The sequence below is a fragment of the Manacus candei genome, unplaced genomic scaffold (assembly GCF_025592945.1).
Source record: "Manacus candei isolate 608988 ecotype Guabito, Panama unplaced genomic scaffold, ASM2559294v1 h1tg000014l, whole genome shotgun sequence".
Classification (NCBI taxonomy): domain Eukaryota; kingdom Metazoa; phylum Chordata; class Aves; order Passeriformes; family Pipridae; genus Manacus; species Manacus candei.
The window spans coordinates 33,277,324-33,294,405 of NW_026138062.1; the positions used below are offsets into that span (position 1 = coordinate 33,277,324).

The window sequence follows — 17,082 nt, forward strand, 5'->3', positions numbered from 1 at the left end:
CAAAAACTTGGGAGTTTGTGTCTATGTCGCAAGACAGCCAACTGCCCAGTTACACAACTACTTGAGTAGTCCCAGATTGTCCCATTACATGTAGGCTCTCAACTTTAGCAGCAGTCTCGAGCCTCCCTGGAAGTCTCAGACAAGACAGGCAAGCACCTCAAGCAGAAACTCAGACCTTTGGTTCTTTAAGTAGTCTTCTCAAAGTGCTCACCTGCCTGCATGCACTAGAAATGGAGGCTAAAGCAGCCATACTGCTAACTTAGGTACCACATCTGGGTTTCTAATGGAGAACTGGTAGGCTCACAATGCCTGTACGTCTCCTCATCCAGGGAAGCCTGTGTTGTCTTTGCCTGGGAGAGGTCTGAAATTCCACAGGTGTATTATTTTTCACCTCGAGGCACTCAAGAGAGGCACTACTGCAATCTCGAGCTGACCTGATAGCACTAAGTACAAAGGAGCTGGGAACATGAGGCACAGCTATGCTTGGCCAGGAAAGATCCCTAAGTTGTTCAGTTCAGGAGGCATTCTCAGGACAGACATAACATGCACCAACAGAATGAGAGTCATCTCAAAGCTCAGTTGCAGCAGCTGTTCTCATTTAAAGCATATCCAGAGGAGATGAAGAAAATATACCCAAGCTTCCAGAATTCCTTTAGCAAGTTGTGAATGAGGCATGTGATGAAAAACCTCTCCCTAGTGGGCAATGCATAGACAAAGATGAGCAGACAGTGCTCTGCCTTTTTCTGTTTCCCTCTGATTTAAACAAGGATTAATACTCCACAGTCAGCTAAAAAAAAAAGAAAAAGGTTAGAAATGCCCAACAAGTCCAGAAATGTCAAGCCTAAAGAAAAATAGAGGCGGAAGATCTCCTGGGAAGTTATTTAAAATATTTAGGACATTTTAAAAATTCCCTGTTTTTTTCAGTTGAGTGAAGCTCCCCCTGGCAAGATCAGCTCCTACTTAGGGAACAACGTGAACTGCGGTTGTTTTTTCAAAGGTAACCTTTCCCACAAATATAAAAAAAGCCCCAAACTAAATAAAATATTTCAGAATTTGTAAAGACTGATTGAATCTGAGTTTTTTTTTCTTGGTGTTCTTTCTATCATTTAACACTGAAAGTTTATTCTTGTTTCTTCCAAAAGTAGACAAAAAGGCAGTCAAGGATATTATCCGAATCTTGAGTCCTACTGTTGGTGATTGTCTCAGTTTTTACAAAGTAGCTGGGACACCAGCTTAACCTGAGATGGTATAAAATACATGGGCATCGTGTGTACCAGGCCTGGACCTTACAGCCCAGATACATTTCCCACTAAACAGCTTTTGAAATAAGCAAGACCTACAAGTCTTTCATGGTTGCATTTGTGATTTTAAAATGTATTCATTTTGACTTGAGTTTAGTTAATAAACAAGCTTTGCTAATTACCGACAACATTTTCTTTATGTTCTCTGTACCTAAGGAGTGTAATCTTCTAAATGTTGAGATAATGTTATTCTAACCTCTCCAGGAATTGGCAACTCTGTAACAGAGACACTCTGCCTGATCCAAGGGGAACAGGAAGAGTAGATAACTTTTCAGAGAAAGAAAATTGTTTCCTTCATCTAACACCTTTGGCTGACTAAATGCATGGATTGTTTTTGCAAGTTGCTCACAAGTGTCAATATCTCAGTTACACTTTCTATTCCAGTTGTACCGGTCAGAGACTGTGACTTCACTCTTAAAAACATCCTGAAGCCCCTCCATGCTTGTGACAAATACTTCAGTCAAAATTCTTCCTTTTCCAAGTTTCTGAGCTTTTAATTTCAAATATACGGAATCAAATTATTCAACCTAAACAACCGGTTGACATCTACAATCAACACATGATTACTTTGGCCACTCAAATCTCAAGTTTGGTGACTTGACAAAGGTGTCAGATTCCCCTTACCTTTGCAGATTTTCCTTCTACGATTCTATGAAATTTTAATTCCCTTTTCATAATAACCATTGCAAAGAAATTACATGCTTTGGTCCCAAGAACAACTTTTCAGTGACTGTGAAATAACTTTGGGCAAGGGACAGATGTAAAGGCAAAGTATCTTTTCAGTGGTAAGAAGTACCCATTGCACTTACCTGCCTGAAAAAGTACTGTGTTGTTATAGCAAAGACATCAAAGCCACAGCTGGCCCTTTTAAGCTCATCTTGAATATTAATTAGTTGCCGGGACTGCTCATCACATTTTTCCTTCAGTCTCTGAATGAACTGCTTTTCAGTGTCTCGGCCTTCTCCTGGTTTGGGGGAAAACCCATTCTTTGGGGTGGTTGGCCTTTGCTTGGGATGTCCTACAAAGGAGAGAAGAAAAGACCATTCAGGTCACTTACTTATATGTATAGACATGACCCTTATATGTTTCTAAGGCCTTTGGGACTCATCCCTACAAAAGAAAAAATGGTCTGTAGCACTCACACAGAACTTTAAGACTTTCAAAAAAAGCAAGAACACAGTGGCTAGGGGCCAAAGCTCAAAGCTTTTTAACAGTCATATCACCTCAGGCTCTGAACCTGAAGGTCTTGTACAAGTTGGGAAGAGCTGTCCTAAGAGTGTATCACTGAGAACTGATGTTAGAGGAAGGAATCACCTCACCTATGTTAGACATCTACAAGAACAGAGGTTTGCATCTTGATGTGCAATGCTGGATTCTCTTAAATGGTAGTGAGAGAAATGGGCACTTCCAGGTCAAGATTCCCTTTATCTTATTGTGGATGTGGAAAACAGCTATGTGACATTTATACTCTGCACGTGGTTTCTTTGTCACCTGAATCCCATGCTTGGTGACTTGACAGAGGTGTCAGTTTGCCTTTGTAGATTTCCTTTTACCTCCAAATAGGACAATGAGGAACCAGAGTTGTCCCTCCCTGAATGCAAACAGAGTATGGATTGCTTGCTTATGGGATATCACAGTTTCTTTTTATCAACAATACTGCAGTCTACCTTGACAGTTCCCCTTGCTCTCACCCTTACAACACATCTAAAGTTGCAGCATTTAACAGATATGTATGCAAGTGCCCCCAAATTTTCCCAAATCTTCGTTCGCGAAGCCTAGCCATGATGATGCAAGTGCCACCAGGTACTGTGTAAGGCTGATGAGTTACATCACTGGCTCTGCATGGCTGCTCTCTCTGCATCATTGGTCACACCAGAATCACTATATGGTTTGCCAGAAGAAATAGGCCCAGATTCTGGCTTCTCTGATGTGCTCCAAGTTGGCTCAAAGCAAGCCCAATCCTGTACAAACGTCTGAAAGCACTAGTGTAGCTTGTGTTTAGGATATCAGCTCAAATACAGTGGCACATTCACATGAATTGTGCAAGAACTAAAGCTTGCTTATGGTAAGCCACTGAAGGGCAGTGAGGTTTTTTTCCTAAGTTCATATCCTGCTTGAGTCAGCTATCAATTTCTCTGGATATACTCAGTTATGAGGATGAAGCAAGAAGAGGCAGTGTCCTGGTAGTGTCAGGCTGCTCAAGCCAGCCCTCGGACAATGTTTTGTCTTTACCTTTCTAGCTTTCTGAGAACTCTCCTCTGCAAACATTTATGGCCAGCTGGACATCACCTTTGCACAGCCTACTGATTTTTTTTTTGCTACCCTCAGTCTCTCCTCAGCTGATATACTCTTTAACTCATTCCTGAATATTGGCCAGGAATCTCTGCCTCTCTTCCACAGATCCTCCCATTAGTGTCCAGCTCTTAGCCTAGGAACTAAAGTCAGTAAGAAAGGGGGAGAAAATAAGAGTCAGACACCTTAGTCCCATGTGTTACTAGAGATGATGGGCATGGGTCTGGAACATTTCTGCATTAGCAGAAAGGGTCAGGTATGCAAGAATATGAAAAAAAAAAAAAAGGACAGTTTGTAGTTTTACAGTCCTGTAGAATACAGTTCCTGAAAAACAATACAGAAACAATGTCTCCAACCAGTCTTCAGCAATGAATGTAACAGGGGACAGTCTTCTGCTGTGGATACTACCTACATCTTTCCTAAAAACCTGAAGAATCCTTCCACAAAGATGCCTCTGATGGTATGATTCTGAGCCAATTTGTAAAGTGGAGTATTGTTCCAGAGGTAATTTTGTCAGATGTGCTTTAGACCTTTTAGATCTTTAAGACCGTGGCCTAAGTGTGCAAAAGGATCCTTAGGGCAATTTTACTAGATGAGGCAGGGAAACAGTATGGTTTTGACAGAGCAATACCCCAGGAACTTATTCCTACTTTTTCAGGTCCTCAGCTTGTGCGGAGCTATTGGGAGCATATCTTCCAACTTGCCCAACTACGTCCTGGATCCAGGCTAAGCTTACAGGGATCAAGCTCCAGTAGTGATGCTCCCTTATGCCTCCAACTATCTCATGGTACAACTGCAAAGAGTTACAAGTGCAAAACAAACTTTGAAACTCTTTGTGTCCATGTCTTGAATTTGCAAAAAAAGAATACCAGGTTTTGCAATATGTAGAGGTTAGTGTCATGTTGTTGCAAGACCTAAGTAGTACAATACAAGGAGTTTCTGTCATTAAGAGAGTTCAGCCAGAGAGTTGAGCTATTGCCCTTTATCCATTTTTTTGTCAGTTAAAGCCTGTGAATATTTGTTTTGCATGGAACGGTATTTTCTTACCGATTCTTCTGTCCATGTCAAAGGGCTCTTAACTGGGCAGTAGGTAATATCACAAAATAAGAAATTCATAAAACCAACACCCCTAAATATTTGTCTTTTTAGAATAAAAATCTTGGGTAGTTTAAGCAGCACAGTGGTGTTACAACAGAAAGCTTAGGGAGAAGAGTAGAGGAAAGCCCTTGAAATCAGTCCAGTTTTAATTAAAACAGAAACCGATGAGGTTGTTTTGTCTTATATCTTTCTAGCCTTCCTGTTCACTGGAAGATTTGAAGTGCACATATCTGTGTTGTCCTTGTCAGTATTATAAGCTGTCCTTCTAAATTAAACAGTGCTATTCTCCTCAGGGATAAATCTGAATTTCTCGGTTCATTTGGGTCTGAAAGGCAGCTTACTAAGCTTATTCTGCCATTGATGTCTCTCTTCTGTTGCTCTGCACAAAACAGGGTATATATTAATGATGCTGGCCCTGATCCTGAATGTCCTTTTTGCTGATGGTGGGACCAGGGGGGCAGACCCAGTGTACGCTGAAATCACTGAACCCCTTTGATCTGCTTCAAAACTCCCAAGTCTTTTTTATCTACCTGAGTGTTTGAACCAAGAAGACATAACAAGTCTATACTCATAATTAATACAGTCCATGAGGATTTAGATGGGGAATGCAATTTATTTGCCTTTTAACTGTCCAATTTCTGACATTCTGGTAAGGAAAGTGAGCAAATTACTTTGAAACAATTGATATCAAGCAGCCTGTACAATGATAGATGTCAGAAAAGCACTGTCCTAAAATGGAGTGGAAGGAGAGCACCTGCATCTATGGACATCTGCTCCTAGACAAAGATTTCAGGGGTAGTAATGCATCAATAGACAAAATTGAGATCCCTAAAAGTCTCTGCATCTCAAAACTCCCTTGCAAGTCTTCAGGAGGACTGATCCAAATCCCAAAGACTAGATTTGAGCCTAAAAAAAGGTGTATGACAGTGAAAAAACAGCACTAATTAAAAGGAACTGAATGCGAGGACACCAGTAACAGAAGAAAAACAACCTAAAAACAGCACTCAGAAATTTTAGAGCCTGCTCATGGCCAGATGTAGGTGTGGTGGAGTTACCTGATGCAGGAGTTTGTGATCCTAATGGAGGAAAACCTGTGTTACTGCCCCTTGGCACTAGCTACACTCACTCTGTTCAATGGCTGCTTTGACTATTTTTGAAATTGTTAAGTAGGTGAAAAAATTGTCTGTCTTTATTGTTTTGTTATTGCTGTTGTTATTTTAAAGAATGCCAAAGGCTACTCTAAAAAAATAAGTGAAGATGAGGTTTGTTTTCCTACTTGATCCTTACAGTGATAAACATCTTTAGATTGTCTTAATTTCAGACAATCAAGCTGAACAAATTCTAAATCAGACTGATGGACAGAGGTCAGTTACTCAACCTCTCATGAGAATGAAGAAATCTTTGAGGCCTCATGAATTGGATACGCCAAAAATTTAAGCCTTGAAAATCATTCAGTCACCCGTGGAAATGCAGGTCTCCTTGACAAGACAAATATACAGTACAAATATGCCGCTCTTCCCTTTTGCTTTCTAATTCTCAAAGAAGCAAATCAGCTGTGCTATAACATGCTGCTACAGCCACAATCAGTGCTGATGCTTAAACTGGACTCCAACCGTTACAAACACTGGTGAGCTTCTGGTCTGGCACTCTGCAACAGATTCTTCTCTGGATCTGTCTTGGTGATCTCATCAAGTGAAAAATAGTCTGTAAATTATATGATTCAGAGGACATCACTAAGTTCACCTTTTTACTCTAATATCTTTGTAGGGAGAAGAATTGTGGGTCCTGCTGGTGCTCGAGAAGATTAAATTTAACCTTCCATTTTCTATATTTTGTTGGTTGAGAAGGAGAAGAATAGGGACTGAGTTTAGTAAACATGAAGAGACTCCTGATGCAAGTCATAGGAGCTGAAGAGCTGTTCTACATGCTTTATATTTTATCAAATAAAGCAACATGGGGTTCTACCCCAATAATTATATCTCACATATCATATAGTTGCAGAGATGACATTTTAAGTATCCAAGTAGAGTCTGAAAAATGAGGCAACAAAAGATAAACTTCAAGCACAATGAAATTAGTGGGACCATGCACGTTCATTTCAGAAACATTTACCTCAACCAAAGACCAGTCTTACAAAAGCCTTTAGGCACCTTATACATTTGTCAATGTACACTTACACATAAAGAGAAACAAGTTATCCTCATTTTAGTAAACAAACAAAGGTATTATTCAGAAATGCTAAAACCATGTGGTTTGCTCAGTATTGAAGGGCAAACTGACAATGTCCCAATAGCACTTTGAAGGTTATTTCTATAGATAATCCCTTTTCCAATTATGTGTAGAAATAGCCCAGGAAATTTACTGCCTCTGCATAAGAGTAGATTCTGAGTAATATACTATCACTCCAGGCAATTGTGTGAGGTGTCTGATTTCACTATATCTGTGTTCTCTTTTTATATAAGAAAATTGTAATGATAAAAAAAAAAATTCTCCTGCCCTTAAACATGTAATAGCAACTCTTTGTTTTGAAGTAGAGATGATCGCATGGTTGTAACAAAGAAACAAAAGTCTATTCAGCTCTTGCATTGGTATGATAAAGCCTGCTGTACTCAAAGCCAGCTTTATGAACCTTGGACACAAACAAACCTCACTTAACAATAGCAGGTCTCAGATTTGAGTGTGTTAACAAGAGATGCAAAGTCAACAAGCCTAAATCTTCCCTGAAGATTGGATTCCCCTGCTTTTGGGTTCATAAATACCTGGTGAATGGAGCTTTGTGGCTGTTACTGCTGATTTCTTAGGGGATGACACAGCTGGTCTGTTAGCATCCTGATCTTTTTGTACTTCTTTCTTCACACCTGCTTTAGAAAAAAAAAATTAAAGGTAGAAAGATATCTGTTTTATAATTCTGTTCACAATTGTGCAGAGCTATGTCACTGAGATACATACCAAAATGGTAAAATACAAATATTTCTTCAATACACACCCTAGACTTCACACAGAATGATGCTACACAGACTTCAGTGTTGGATGCCAACCTGCCACAGCTGCAAACACAGCTGCGTACATGTGGTTGAGCTGACATACACAGCACTAAAGAAGGACGAAAGAAGGCCTTACATACTACCTTGGTTTTTCAGTCATCTGCACAGTGACAAATGCCACTAAGGCACAAACAGCTACATGGGTAGCCCATCCTATCTTTTCTGAGTTCAATGCTCTGTCCCTTTACCTTGCTGCACATCCTTATTCTGGGCTGCAGGAGAAGCTGACTGAAGTTACCTGCAGGTCCCTGCTCTATAAAATTTTTCCAAGGTTAGGAAACTGCCTTTTCTGGTCACCAGCTTTCCCAAGACCGACTCATACAGGCAAGAGATAGGCTTGAACCAGAAGCAGGCAGGACGTGTCAGAGCTGTGCTGGATGTGGCCGCCCAGACACAGGAGAGTGGGTTTCTGCCTGTGCAATAAGTCAGGCAGGGACAGACACGTGCAGCACATTCAGTGCACAAACCTACAAGACACTGTGCCAATTCGGGATTCAACAGGGCACGGAATTTTTCAGAGAGGCAACTCAGTGTCTGTTATTATTCCTTCTACCACTGGTGCTCTCTGGTTAGGGCCTCGGGAGGGTCTGTCAGTTGTCAAAGTTATGTGGTCACTGACTGCCTCGTATACCAGGGAGATACCACTTCATCTGAATGCCAGAGCGGCCACCCAAGCTCAGCTCACCCCTCCTGCCCACCCACAGCTCCCATCAAAATAGCTGTGGGGATCATGCTGAGTGCAATAACGTGAAGTCCTGCCCTGCTTGTTTGACCATGGTGTGACAGTCACAACCACAGTATTTCAAGCAGAAAACATTCATCATGGAAGTAAGAAGAAAGAGCAATAAAAACCACCCCCCTGAGACATTAATGTATTTTCCTGTTTGCTTTCCTCTTTTTTACCATTATTGTTTGTTAAGGGTTTAATTTTAGCCTGAAGGACTGTGTCACAGCCCCCAAATACACATGAAAAATAGAGAGATCTAAAGGCAAATGATTTGTCATAAAGGAAAAATAAAGTTTGCCTTATTAATTTTCCCTTCTCTCATGAGTATGTTCACAGACATCTTATAGGAAAATGTCCCACAGAATCTGAAGTATCTGAAGCAGGAAAAACAAAATTGTATTTTCTTGGTGATGCCTAATGACAGTGGCAGTCCAAAAGCTAGCACTGTCTTCCATTTTGTTTAATGCAAATGTGACCTATCTATTTCAGCAGTGGAAAAAAGTTATAATTTTATATGGGGATCATAATCTTGAGGGACACTTACTGGATTACTAGTTTTCTGCTCCCTCCAAAGCCACAGTTAGTCACAATTGCAGTATTAGGTTTATTTCTGATGCATCATTCACACTTCCACTTCGGTCTGCATCAGGACTTGCAAGCAGTGAGCTGCAGATGCAGCATTTGACATGCACCAGAAACTGAGCTTCATAATTTCCAGCATTTAATTGCAGAGTGCTTCTGCAAAGAGCACATGCACCTGCACAAGCCTTGTGTCCAACTCTTTGTGGGAGGGTGGCATGGGACAAGGTCTAAACCCCTCTTTGACTCTCTTCCACTGTTCATAGGCAAATCACACCATTAGTTGTCAGGGGCTGGTAAAGACTGAACTCTTCCTCATACCTTTACTTTTGTCCATCTCCATTTTCTCTGCTGTTTATAAAGTCAAGTTGTTGATTCTCATTTGGGATTAATACTTTTCACAATGAAGTGACTGAAGATATAAATTACCCATGTCTGCCACCTATTGCACTGTACTTAACTACTGAGCAGGACATAAAATAAGTTTATGGCTGTGAAAGCAACCTGAGATGGGAGCTGTGAGACAAAACCAGAGTTTGTTTTATAAGGCATAGTTTATGTAGTTACAGATTCAAGCATTACTTTTTCATGGTAATGAGGCTTTGGCTTTTCTGTCGCTTTCAAAACAAAAATATGATGCACAGTTGGGCCACAGACTGAGCTCCTCCATAAATTTTGCTACAGCAAACAGAGACAATGGTAAGGGAAAGTGTGTGCTTTCCTTACGCTTTCAGCAGCAAAGGGTATGCAAATAATAAACTACTTTTGGTTTTGAGACATTTTCAATGGGAACACCTGAGGAATTTTTTCAGGCTCCCCCACCCCCCAGCCTTAATCACAAAGCGAGGAACAATTCCCCAGTTAGAGCCTGGTTGAAAGAAAATAGAGCAAAGTAGCAGAGAAGCCCAGAGAACACCATTGTTTTGCAGAGGGCAAGGCAGGGTCTGCGGAGAGCAGTGGGTACAGATGGTGCTGACCAGTAGGGGCAGCTGCATGAGAATCAGCTTCAGAAGATGGGAGATCAGCAGAGAGAAGGTGCAAATAGATATCTTGAAAAGGGCAGATAAGTAGATTAGTAACAAGGAGGGGGAAATGAGGATAACTGCCCTCCTTCAGTTTACCAGACCAGGAGAGCTTCTAAGGTCTGGTAGGGCGGCAGTGCAATGACTGGGCAAGTGAGGAGGAGTTGTGCAGCAAGGGAAGAGCCAGTGCCTAGCACATTCTTGCTGGAAAAAGGACAAGGAGAGGGACACATGGAGCTAATAATCATTCAACTTCTCCTTCATAAGTAGAAGGGCCCTGGTGTCCTCTGGCCCTCCTTAGAGGAGAGGGATTTAGAAAGCACACAGCAGGCAAAAGAAAGGATGGTCTGCAGGAGGAAACTGTTATCATTCTGCTAAACTCATCACCCACAGGGAAATTTTAGGGGAATAACCATCCCTAGCATCTGACCTCAAAGAAGAGCTTGTGCTGAACATTTTTCTAAAAATGGGGATTCTTCTTGTCTTGTCTTTTGAAACAAGGGCTGTTAGTTGGTTAAAAGACAAACATTCAGAGAACATGTTGATTTCAAGTGAATGTCCTGCAGGGAAAATTAATGTTTATATTACAATTATTTGGGCTCAGATTTTGTCATTTCACAGAAGTATCGAATTTCAGGTTTAAAAAATCTGAGAGAGAGCATTGGTGCAATGATCAGCATTATATGCGGGACCACAGGGTATGGCACAGCAAGAGGTTATATAGTCTGATCTTTTCTAGCTTGGAGTGCACTAGAAATAACTCAAAGGCTAAAATGCACATAAAAAGTCTGATGCTCCACAGTAACTCGGGAAACAAGACGAACATTTTAGATGTTATTACAGGCCTGAATGCATGTAAAACCTCAAATAATACTCCATCAAATGTATTTTGAAATGTCAAAAGGTGTTGTGCATGCACTCATAAAATGAAATAAAAAATACAAAAAATGCAATTACAAAAGGAAATAAGGCATCATGAGTGTGTATTTCTTGAACTTGCACACTGTTTGAATTTTTTTCTAAATTCGTCTTTTAAAATGTATATTAACTCTAATCTGGAAGAAAATTTATTTCAAACTCTTAGTGTTATTGCCCACAGACTTGAAATATGAAACTCCAATTAGCTCCGTGTTAAATGCCTGTATATTAGCTTTATTCCTTCTGGCTGCATACTCAGGGCTCTTAGTAGATAACCTCCCAGCAAAAAGTTCCTGGCAGAGCAAGAACCACCACTAACTTCCAGGCCTCATGGAACAACTTCCAAGGTTCTGCCAAACCCCTCCACTACAGGAGCTCATGCAGCAAGACGTTGTCTCTCTGGTAGCCAGTAATCAAAGCCACAAACTATTAATTTTTACATGAATCTACATTCCATTTAAGGTTACCAATCTCCCAATATTTCATGTCTTTTAAAAGCTATATTTGTGTAAAGAAATGGATATTTAAGGCCATAAGATAACTGTGAGCATAAATATTTGCTCATCTTGTCTACTAGTGTGCTTGCAGCATTTGCTTCTGAAAAATGCATCCAAATGCACAATTCTATAAAGGTACTTACATTTCCTAATTAAAACACACAGCCTGCTCCAAAAAAAACCCAGAAGGAGCAAATGCAAAATAATTAGAAATACAAGGCAAAACATTCCAGAAATCACTTGGAAAAACTGCAGACAAACAAAGCCATTTCTCCATTCTCACAGCACTGCTGAATGCTAGTCTAGGAACCAGAGCAAAATATGCTTTATCTGAGACATCTTCTCAAGTGCTGCTGCAGAATCAGCACTTGTATTTGCCTGTAGCTTTCTGAGTCTTCAAAAGCCAGTATGGTGGTATAGGCTTCAATTTGCTTTCACACTTCAGACTGAAAACATGCTAACAAATTGCACATTGAGTATTTATTCAAAACAAATCCTAACATGCTGTAGACATCGTTAACAATTCAGTGGGACTGACTACATTCAGATGGATTCCAGCTGTTCTCAGGAGTATTTTATAAGTTGACTAATGCAGTCTGCAAGTTTAAAAAAAAGAAGGGCTTGCAGTCACTCATAGACAGAGAGAGCCACTTTAAGCTTTCTTCTGTCCTTCCCCCCGATACCCATGACTAGTCATGTCCTTGGTGAGTAATAACATCTCTCTGCATGCATTGTTTGAGACAAAATGAGTAAAGCTGGAAATATGACGGATTCTGTAGAATACGAGCAGCCTAATTCTCTCTAGAGACTCTCTCCTTCCTGTGATCTATGAGACACTGAATAAATAAGTAGACGTAGAAGTAAGACTATGTATTTATTGAAGTAGAAACTGCTAACACTTGTGCTTTCAAATTTAAAGTCAATCTGATGAGAAAAAAAGGACAATTACTATTTCATTGTCTCATCTGAAAGTGATTGTTTTCTGTCTTTTAAAAAGAAAAATCTCTTTATCTGGTATTAAAAAAAAAAGAAGAAGGAAAAAACCCTCCTCACAAAATGAATCATTCCTTGGAATAGAAAATCTCAGGGTAATTCAGAACATTCCCCTGACATATCTGCTGCTACTTTCTTCCCAGCTGATATTTTCTTCCCAGCTCCATTTGCAGTGTGTTGTCAAACCCAGTGGAACTTACATAGAGATGAAAGACTGTTGAATAAAAGCCAGACTGGATAGGGCTGGTGATTTACACAAAATTATTTATTATGGAGTCTAAACTGTTAGATTTAATCTGAACTTGATGGAACTTGTCATTTGAGACATAACTGGATTGAGCAGAAGGAGGGTTTAGGTAAGGAAACAATTTGGAAACAAGACTAGGGTTTTTTTTGTTTTATTTGCTTGCCTCCTTCTACCTCTCTGAGTGAACATACCACAGATTGCTAAAGCCTAGAGGCTTGCAAACATACCTAGCAATAAGCTATCTGCTCAGTGGAATGCTTTGGTCTCTAAAGCAATGCAATGTTTCCAAACATATATACAATAAAATATACACTAAATCTCCAGCATGTGTAGTTAGGGACAGTACATGCCTTCAGCTCCAAACACAACTCACAAAATGAGATTACAGCTGTGTTTCAAAGAGACCACAGTAAACAGAGTTCAAATCAGCACAACGGCAGTGCGCCCAAGAATGGCAAGAAAATTAATTAAGCAAGCATCATAATAAGGCTTCTGCATTTCTTCACCTAACGCAGGTGGTTTTTTAAGTTTGTAGCACTTACCAGCAGATGCTGTGGCAGTTTTTGGTGCTAGAAGTAAGGTCCTGCGTGGAGTCGCTGTGCCGCTTGATACCTGTGTCGTGCTCTTGCTGCTGCCCTTGGGAACATCTTTAGAAGGTGCAGATGCCTTAGGGGTGGCTTGCTCTTCATTTCCAAAGCTGGAACCTGCAGGAGACCAAAACCGCACTAATTATAAGTCCATAAAAAATGTATGTGAACTGTGGCATACAGACTGAACATCTATCAGCAATTATAATCTACAATGACATGTTCTTACTGCGACTTGGGCTAAGTTACACAGATTTTGTCCAGTATAAACATTTAGGCAGAAATAAAGAGTTCCCAACAACTTACTTGACTCTTGGCAACTGTTGGAGTCTGATTCCAATAGGAACTTAAGACCTGCTTTTGGTCTAGCTCCATGAAGGTATATGGGTACAAGGCTCAAAAACAAACCTAGAAATTTCTATATTGCTTACGGCTTTGGAGCTACTACAGGAGCCAACCTACGCATTCACCCTAACATTTGGGAGCTACTGGTTGTCAGAACAAACGAGAATAGCAGTGGTGCAAGGCTCCAAATTCTCTACCCAGGTAAGATTTCCCACAAAAAGTCCCTCAGATCACATTCAGATGTTTGAATAATAAGACAAAAAACAAACAAAAAAATTCTGCCTTAACTCTTACATCCACCTCAATCATAACAAATCTTAGGTTGCCAAGGTTTCCACCTTATATTGACTTCTTTCAAAACTTTTAATAGGTTTGGTTTCCTCAAGGATTTGACGTCTAGGGAATAATGGCATCCTAGGTTCCTTTTAGATATAAGGAAAACAATCATTTTTTAACATTTGAGAAAGGTAAAGTTGGAGTGTCTTCTTTACCTATCTATTTACAAGGTCTAAGAGGAGCAAAAGATTACAACAGATCTGGACTTGAACATTTGCAGATAAATATTTTGTTTGAAATGAGTGGAGATAGTGATAAAAAACCCCAAGGATTTTAGAAAAAGGTATAATTCTTATTTCAATTGTTTTATAAAGATACAATACAATATTGTTTAGGTACTATCTGCAGGAAAATGATAGCATGATTTTAATAATTAGTATGTCCAAGTCTCCAGTATTTTTAAGACATAGGCTTCTTGAATGTGTGCAAGTAAAGGAGAGATTTCGCATTTGCCTTTCTTACTGAAAATTTACTAGAAAAAAAAATGCAGGTTGGAAAAGAAAATCCTATATTCTGATAAGAAAGAATAAAACTTTTGGCTCTGACAAAATAGCTAAGTTTTGCTGTGTCTTTAAGGCTCTTGCATATAAGTCTTAATTTAAAGTGTGTATCTGCAGTATAAATGCATTTCTACAAATATATTTGACCTTTGTCAAGCTACATTAAAAATTCAAACAAAACAGTGTAGTGTACTTTATGCAGGAACAGAAAGACCGGAAGCATTTGTCACCTTCACACTGCTGTGCACATAACAATCCCTCAGCACATCAGATCATTGTTTTATATCCAAACTACACGGATTTTTAACCCGTGTAACAAACTTTTAAGATTATGTGCTGAATTATCCACTGACAAAACACTGCTGATTTCAGTAAAGTCACGTCAGCAGAAAATCTGGCCCATCCTAACCCAGTCTCCTCTGCAGCTGTGCACGAGGACATCTCTTCTACCAGGTGTCAGGAGGACGTTGCAGCATGTGTGACCACCTCAGGCTATTTGCATCACACTCCTAAAGTTATTCCTGAAGTGGTCTCATACCTGTACTCACCCAGTCACTTTGGGTAGCACCACTCATAGACAATTTTTTTCTTTCTTCAGCTATTTGTTTAAAAGTTTTAGCACTAACCTTGAAGAGGAAATTATTCTTTTTATTTGAAGAGCAATTCTGTTCAAGTCCTCTCTAATGTAAGCCCTTTATTCTCAGTTGTGAAATGTATTACATGGAGAAGTTTAAACTCACAAATCTGACTGAATGGAAGCGATTCCTGCATTGAAGAACAATGCCCAGGTGAGTTACATAACTTTTACTAAAAAAAACCCTAAAAAGCTTTTCTAGGTATTGAAGCTAAAGTGCTGCCAGCTATAAACACTTTTTCTGTCTAAAACACAGCATAAGAGGTCTGCTAATTACATAAATGAGTGGGTGAGAAAGCTGACAAACAGCCTCATCGCATGTCTGGATCAGAAATGCCAGTGCCTGGAAAGAGCAGGCCACACAGCTTGTGCTGTGGCTGGACAAACACCTCTGGGGAAAAAATGCAAAGAAAAAAGTGATACAGCTTTTGATCTTTTATTAAGAAATGGACTCAGAGAGACAAGCTACATCACTGGACTGGGTGTCTTGAGGCCACAGGGGCAGCCTGCATCAGGGGAGGACAGGGCTGTCCTGTATCAAGCGTGGATGCTTCCAGCAACGAACCCATCACAGGGTAGAGCCTGGCCTGTCAGCCAAAAAGGAGGTGTTGCTGTTTAAGAAAGGGCAAAATGCTGCTGGAGAGGACCATGGTGGAGTAGATATCCACACAGCAATCCATGAAGGACCCCACACTGGCCCAAAGGAAGCTGCAGTCTGTGGAGAGTCCTCACAGGAGCAAGCTCCTGGTAGAAGCTGTGGCCTCTGGAGATGAGAACCACACTGGAGCAGGTTTATACTGAAGGACTGTAGCCCTGGGTAAAGATCCATGCAGGAGCAGGAAGAAATGTGAGATGGAAGAAATGGCAGAGAGGAACTTTTGTGGACTGATTGCAACCCCCATTCTCCTCCCACTGCGTTGCTTGATGGGGATGTGGGATGGGGAAAGCAGAGAAGGGAGAAGTGAAGTCAAGACTAGGAAAAAGGGGCGTGGGGAACCTATTTTAAGGTTTAGGGGGTTTTTTTGTCTTTTTTTTTTTTTTTTCTCACAATTCAACTCTATTTTAATTGGAAATATATGAAATCATTTTTTCCAAGTCAACTCCGTTTTGCCTGTGACAGCAGTTGTTAAGTGATCTCCCTGTCTTTATCTCTACCCATGAACATATTCACCTAATTTTCTTTCCTATCCTGTAGAGGAGGTGAGATAGTGAGACAGCGGAAGGGTGAGTTGTCTGGCAGCCAGTCAAGGTCACTTCACCACAACAGCAATATCACTATAACAGGATTTGCTGAGATAAGGTCAATGTAGTATCTCTCATTTTGCTTTTCACTCAAAGATGGAGTTTGGAAAGAGACAGTGGGATAAAACAACATGTGTGTGCATAGTATGCCACAAAACCAAATGTTTGCCAATTCCGTGGATATCACTGGGACAGCTTCTAGTTCCCCAGGAGCAGGGGAAGGTGAGTTCCACCTTGCTACATATGGTGCTAGATTACATATTTCTTTTCAAATAGCATTCAAAGAATAAATTAAATTAAAGATATAAAAGAATACATATTCCTCATGGTTTAAGAGGAAAATAAAAGTTTTTCCTTTACTTCAAAGAATCAACTTGTAGGAAAATCAGAACGCTTATTCATCTGATGGTATTTGTCAGTCCGTCAGGGGATAATGCCTTCCACTATTATGCACAGCAGGTGAGTCAGTAGCATTTGCCCTCCCATAATACCAGCTCTTATTTTTCAGTAAAAGTCTGTACAGAAACACTATATGTGCAGTGGGTGAACAGTTTCCAGGTGATCACATCCTTGGTTGTATTGTACCTCTTCCCTCCTACTCCTCTACTCTGGCATTCTGTCTAAACCTGGGAGACTCCTTGCTTGCCTTTGAAGCACCTGACAAGTCATTTGGGGGCTTCTACATGAAAGTCCCTGTATTTTTGCAGACTCTGTGCTCTA

General features: G+C 40.3%; 1 protein-coding gene across 8 annotated transcripts in view; it reads right to left on the reverse strand.

Moving 5' to 3' along the window:
• The window catches only part of MTUS2 (microtubule associated scaffold protein 2), a 252,063-nt gene that overhangs the window by 52,770 nt on the left and 182,211 nt on the right, over nt 1–17,082 (reverse strand). For 7 of the 8 annotated variants that reach the window (XM_051779009.1, XM_051779007.1, XM_051779006.1 and 4 more), the window contains 3 exons: nt 13,261–13,422; nt 7,451–7,552; nt 2,111–2,319 (listed from right to left, as the gene is read on the reverse strand). In XM_051779009.1, the coding sequence (XP_051634969.1) occupies nt 2,111–2,319; nt 7,451–7,552; nt 13,261–13,422 (473 nt within the window). The remainder of the gene's footprint in view (nt 1–2,110; nt 2,320–7,450; nt 7,553–13,260; nt 13,423–17,082) is intronic. The other variant, XM_051779010.1, reaches the window with a different exon arrangement.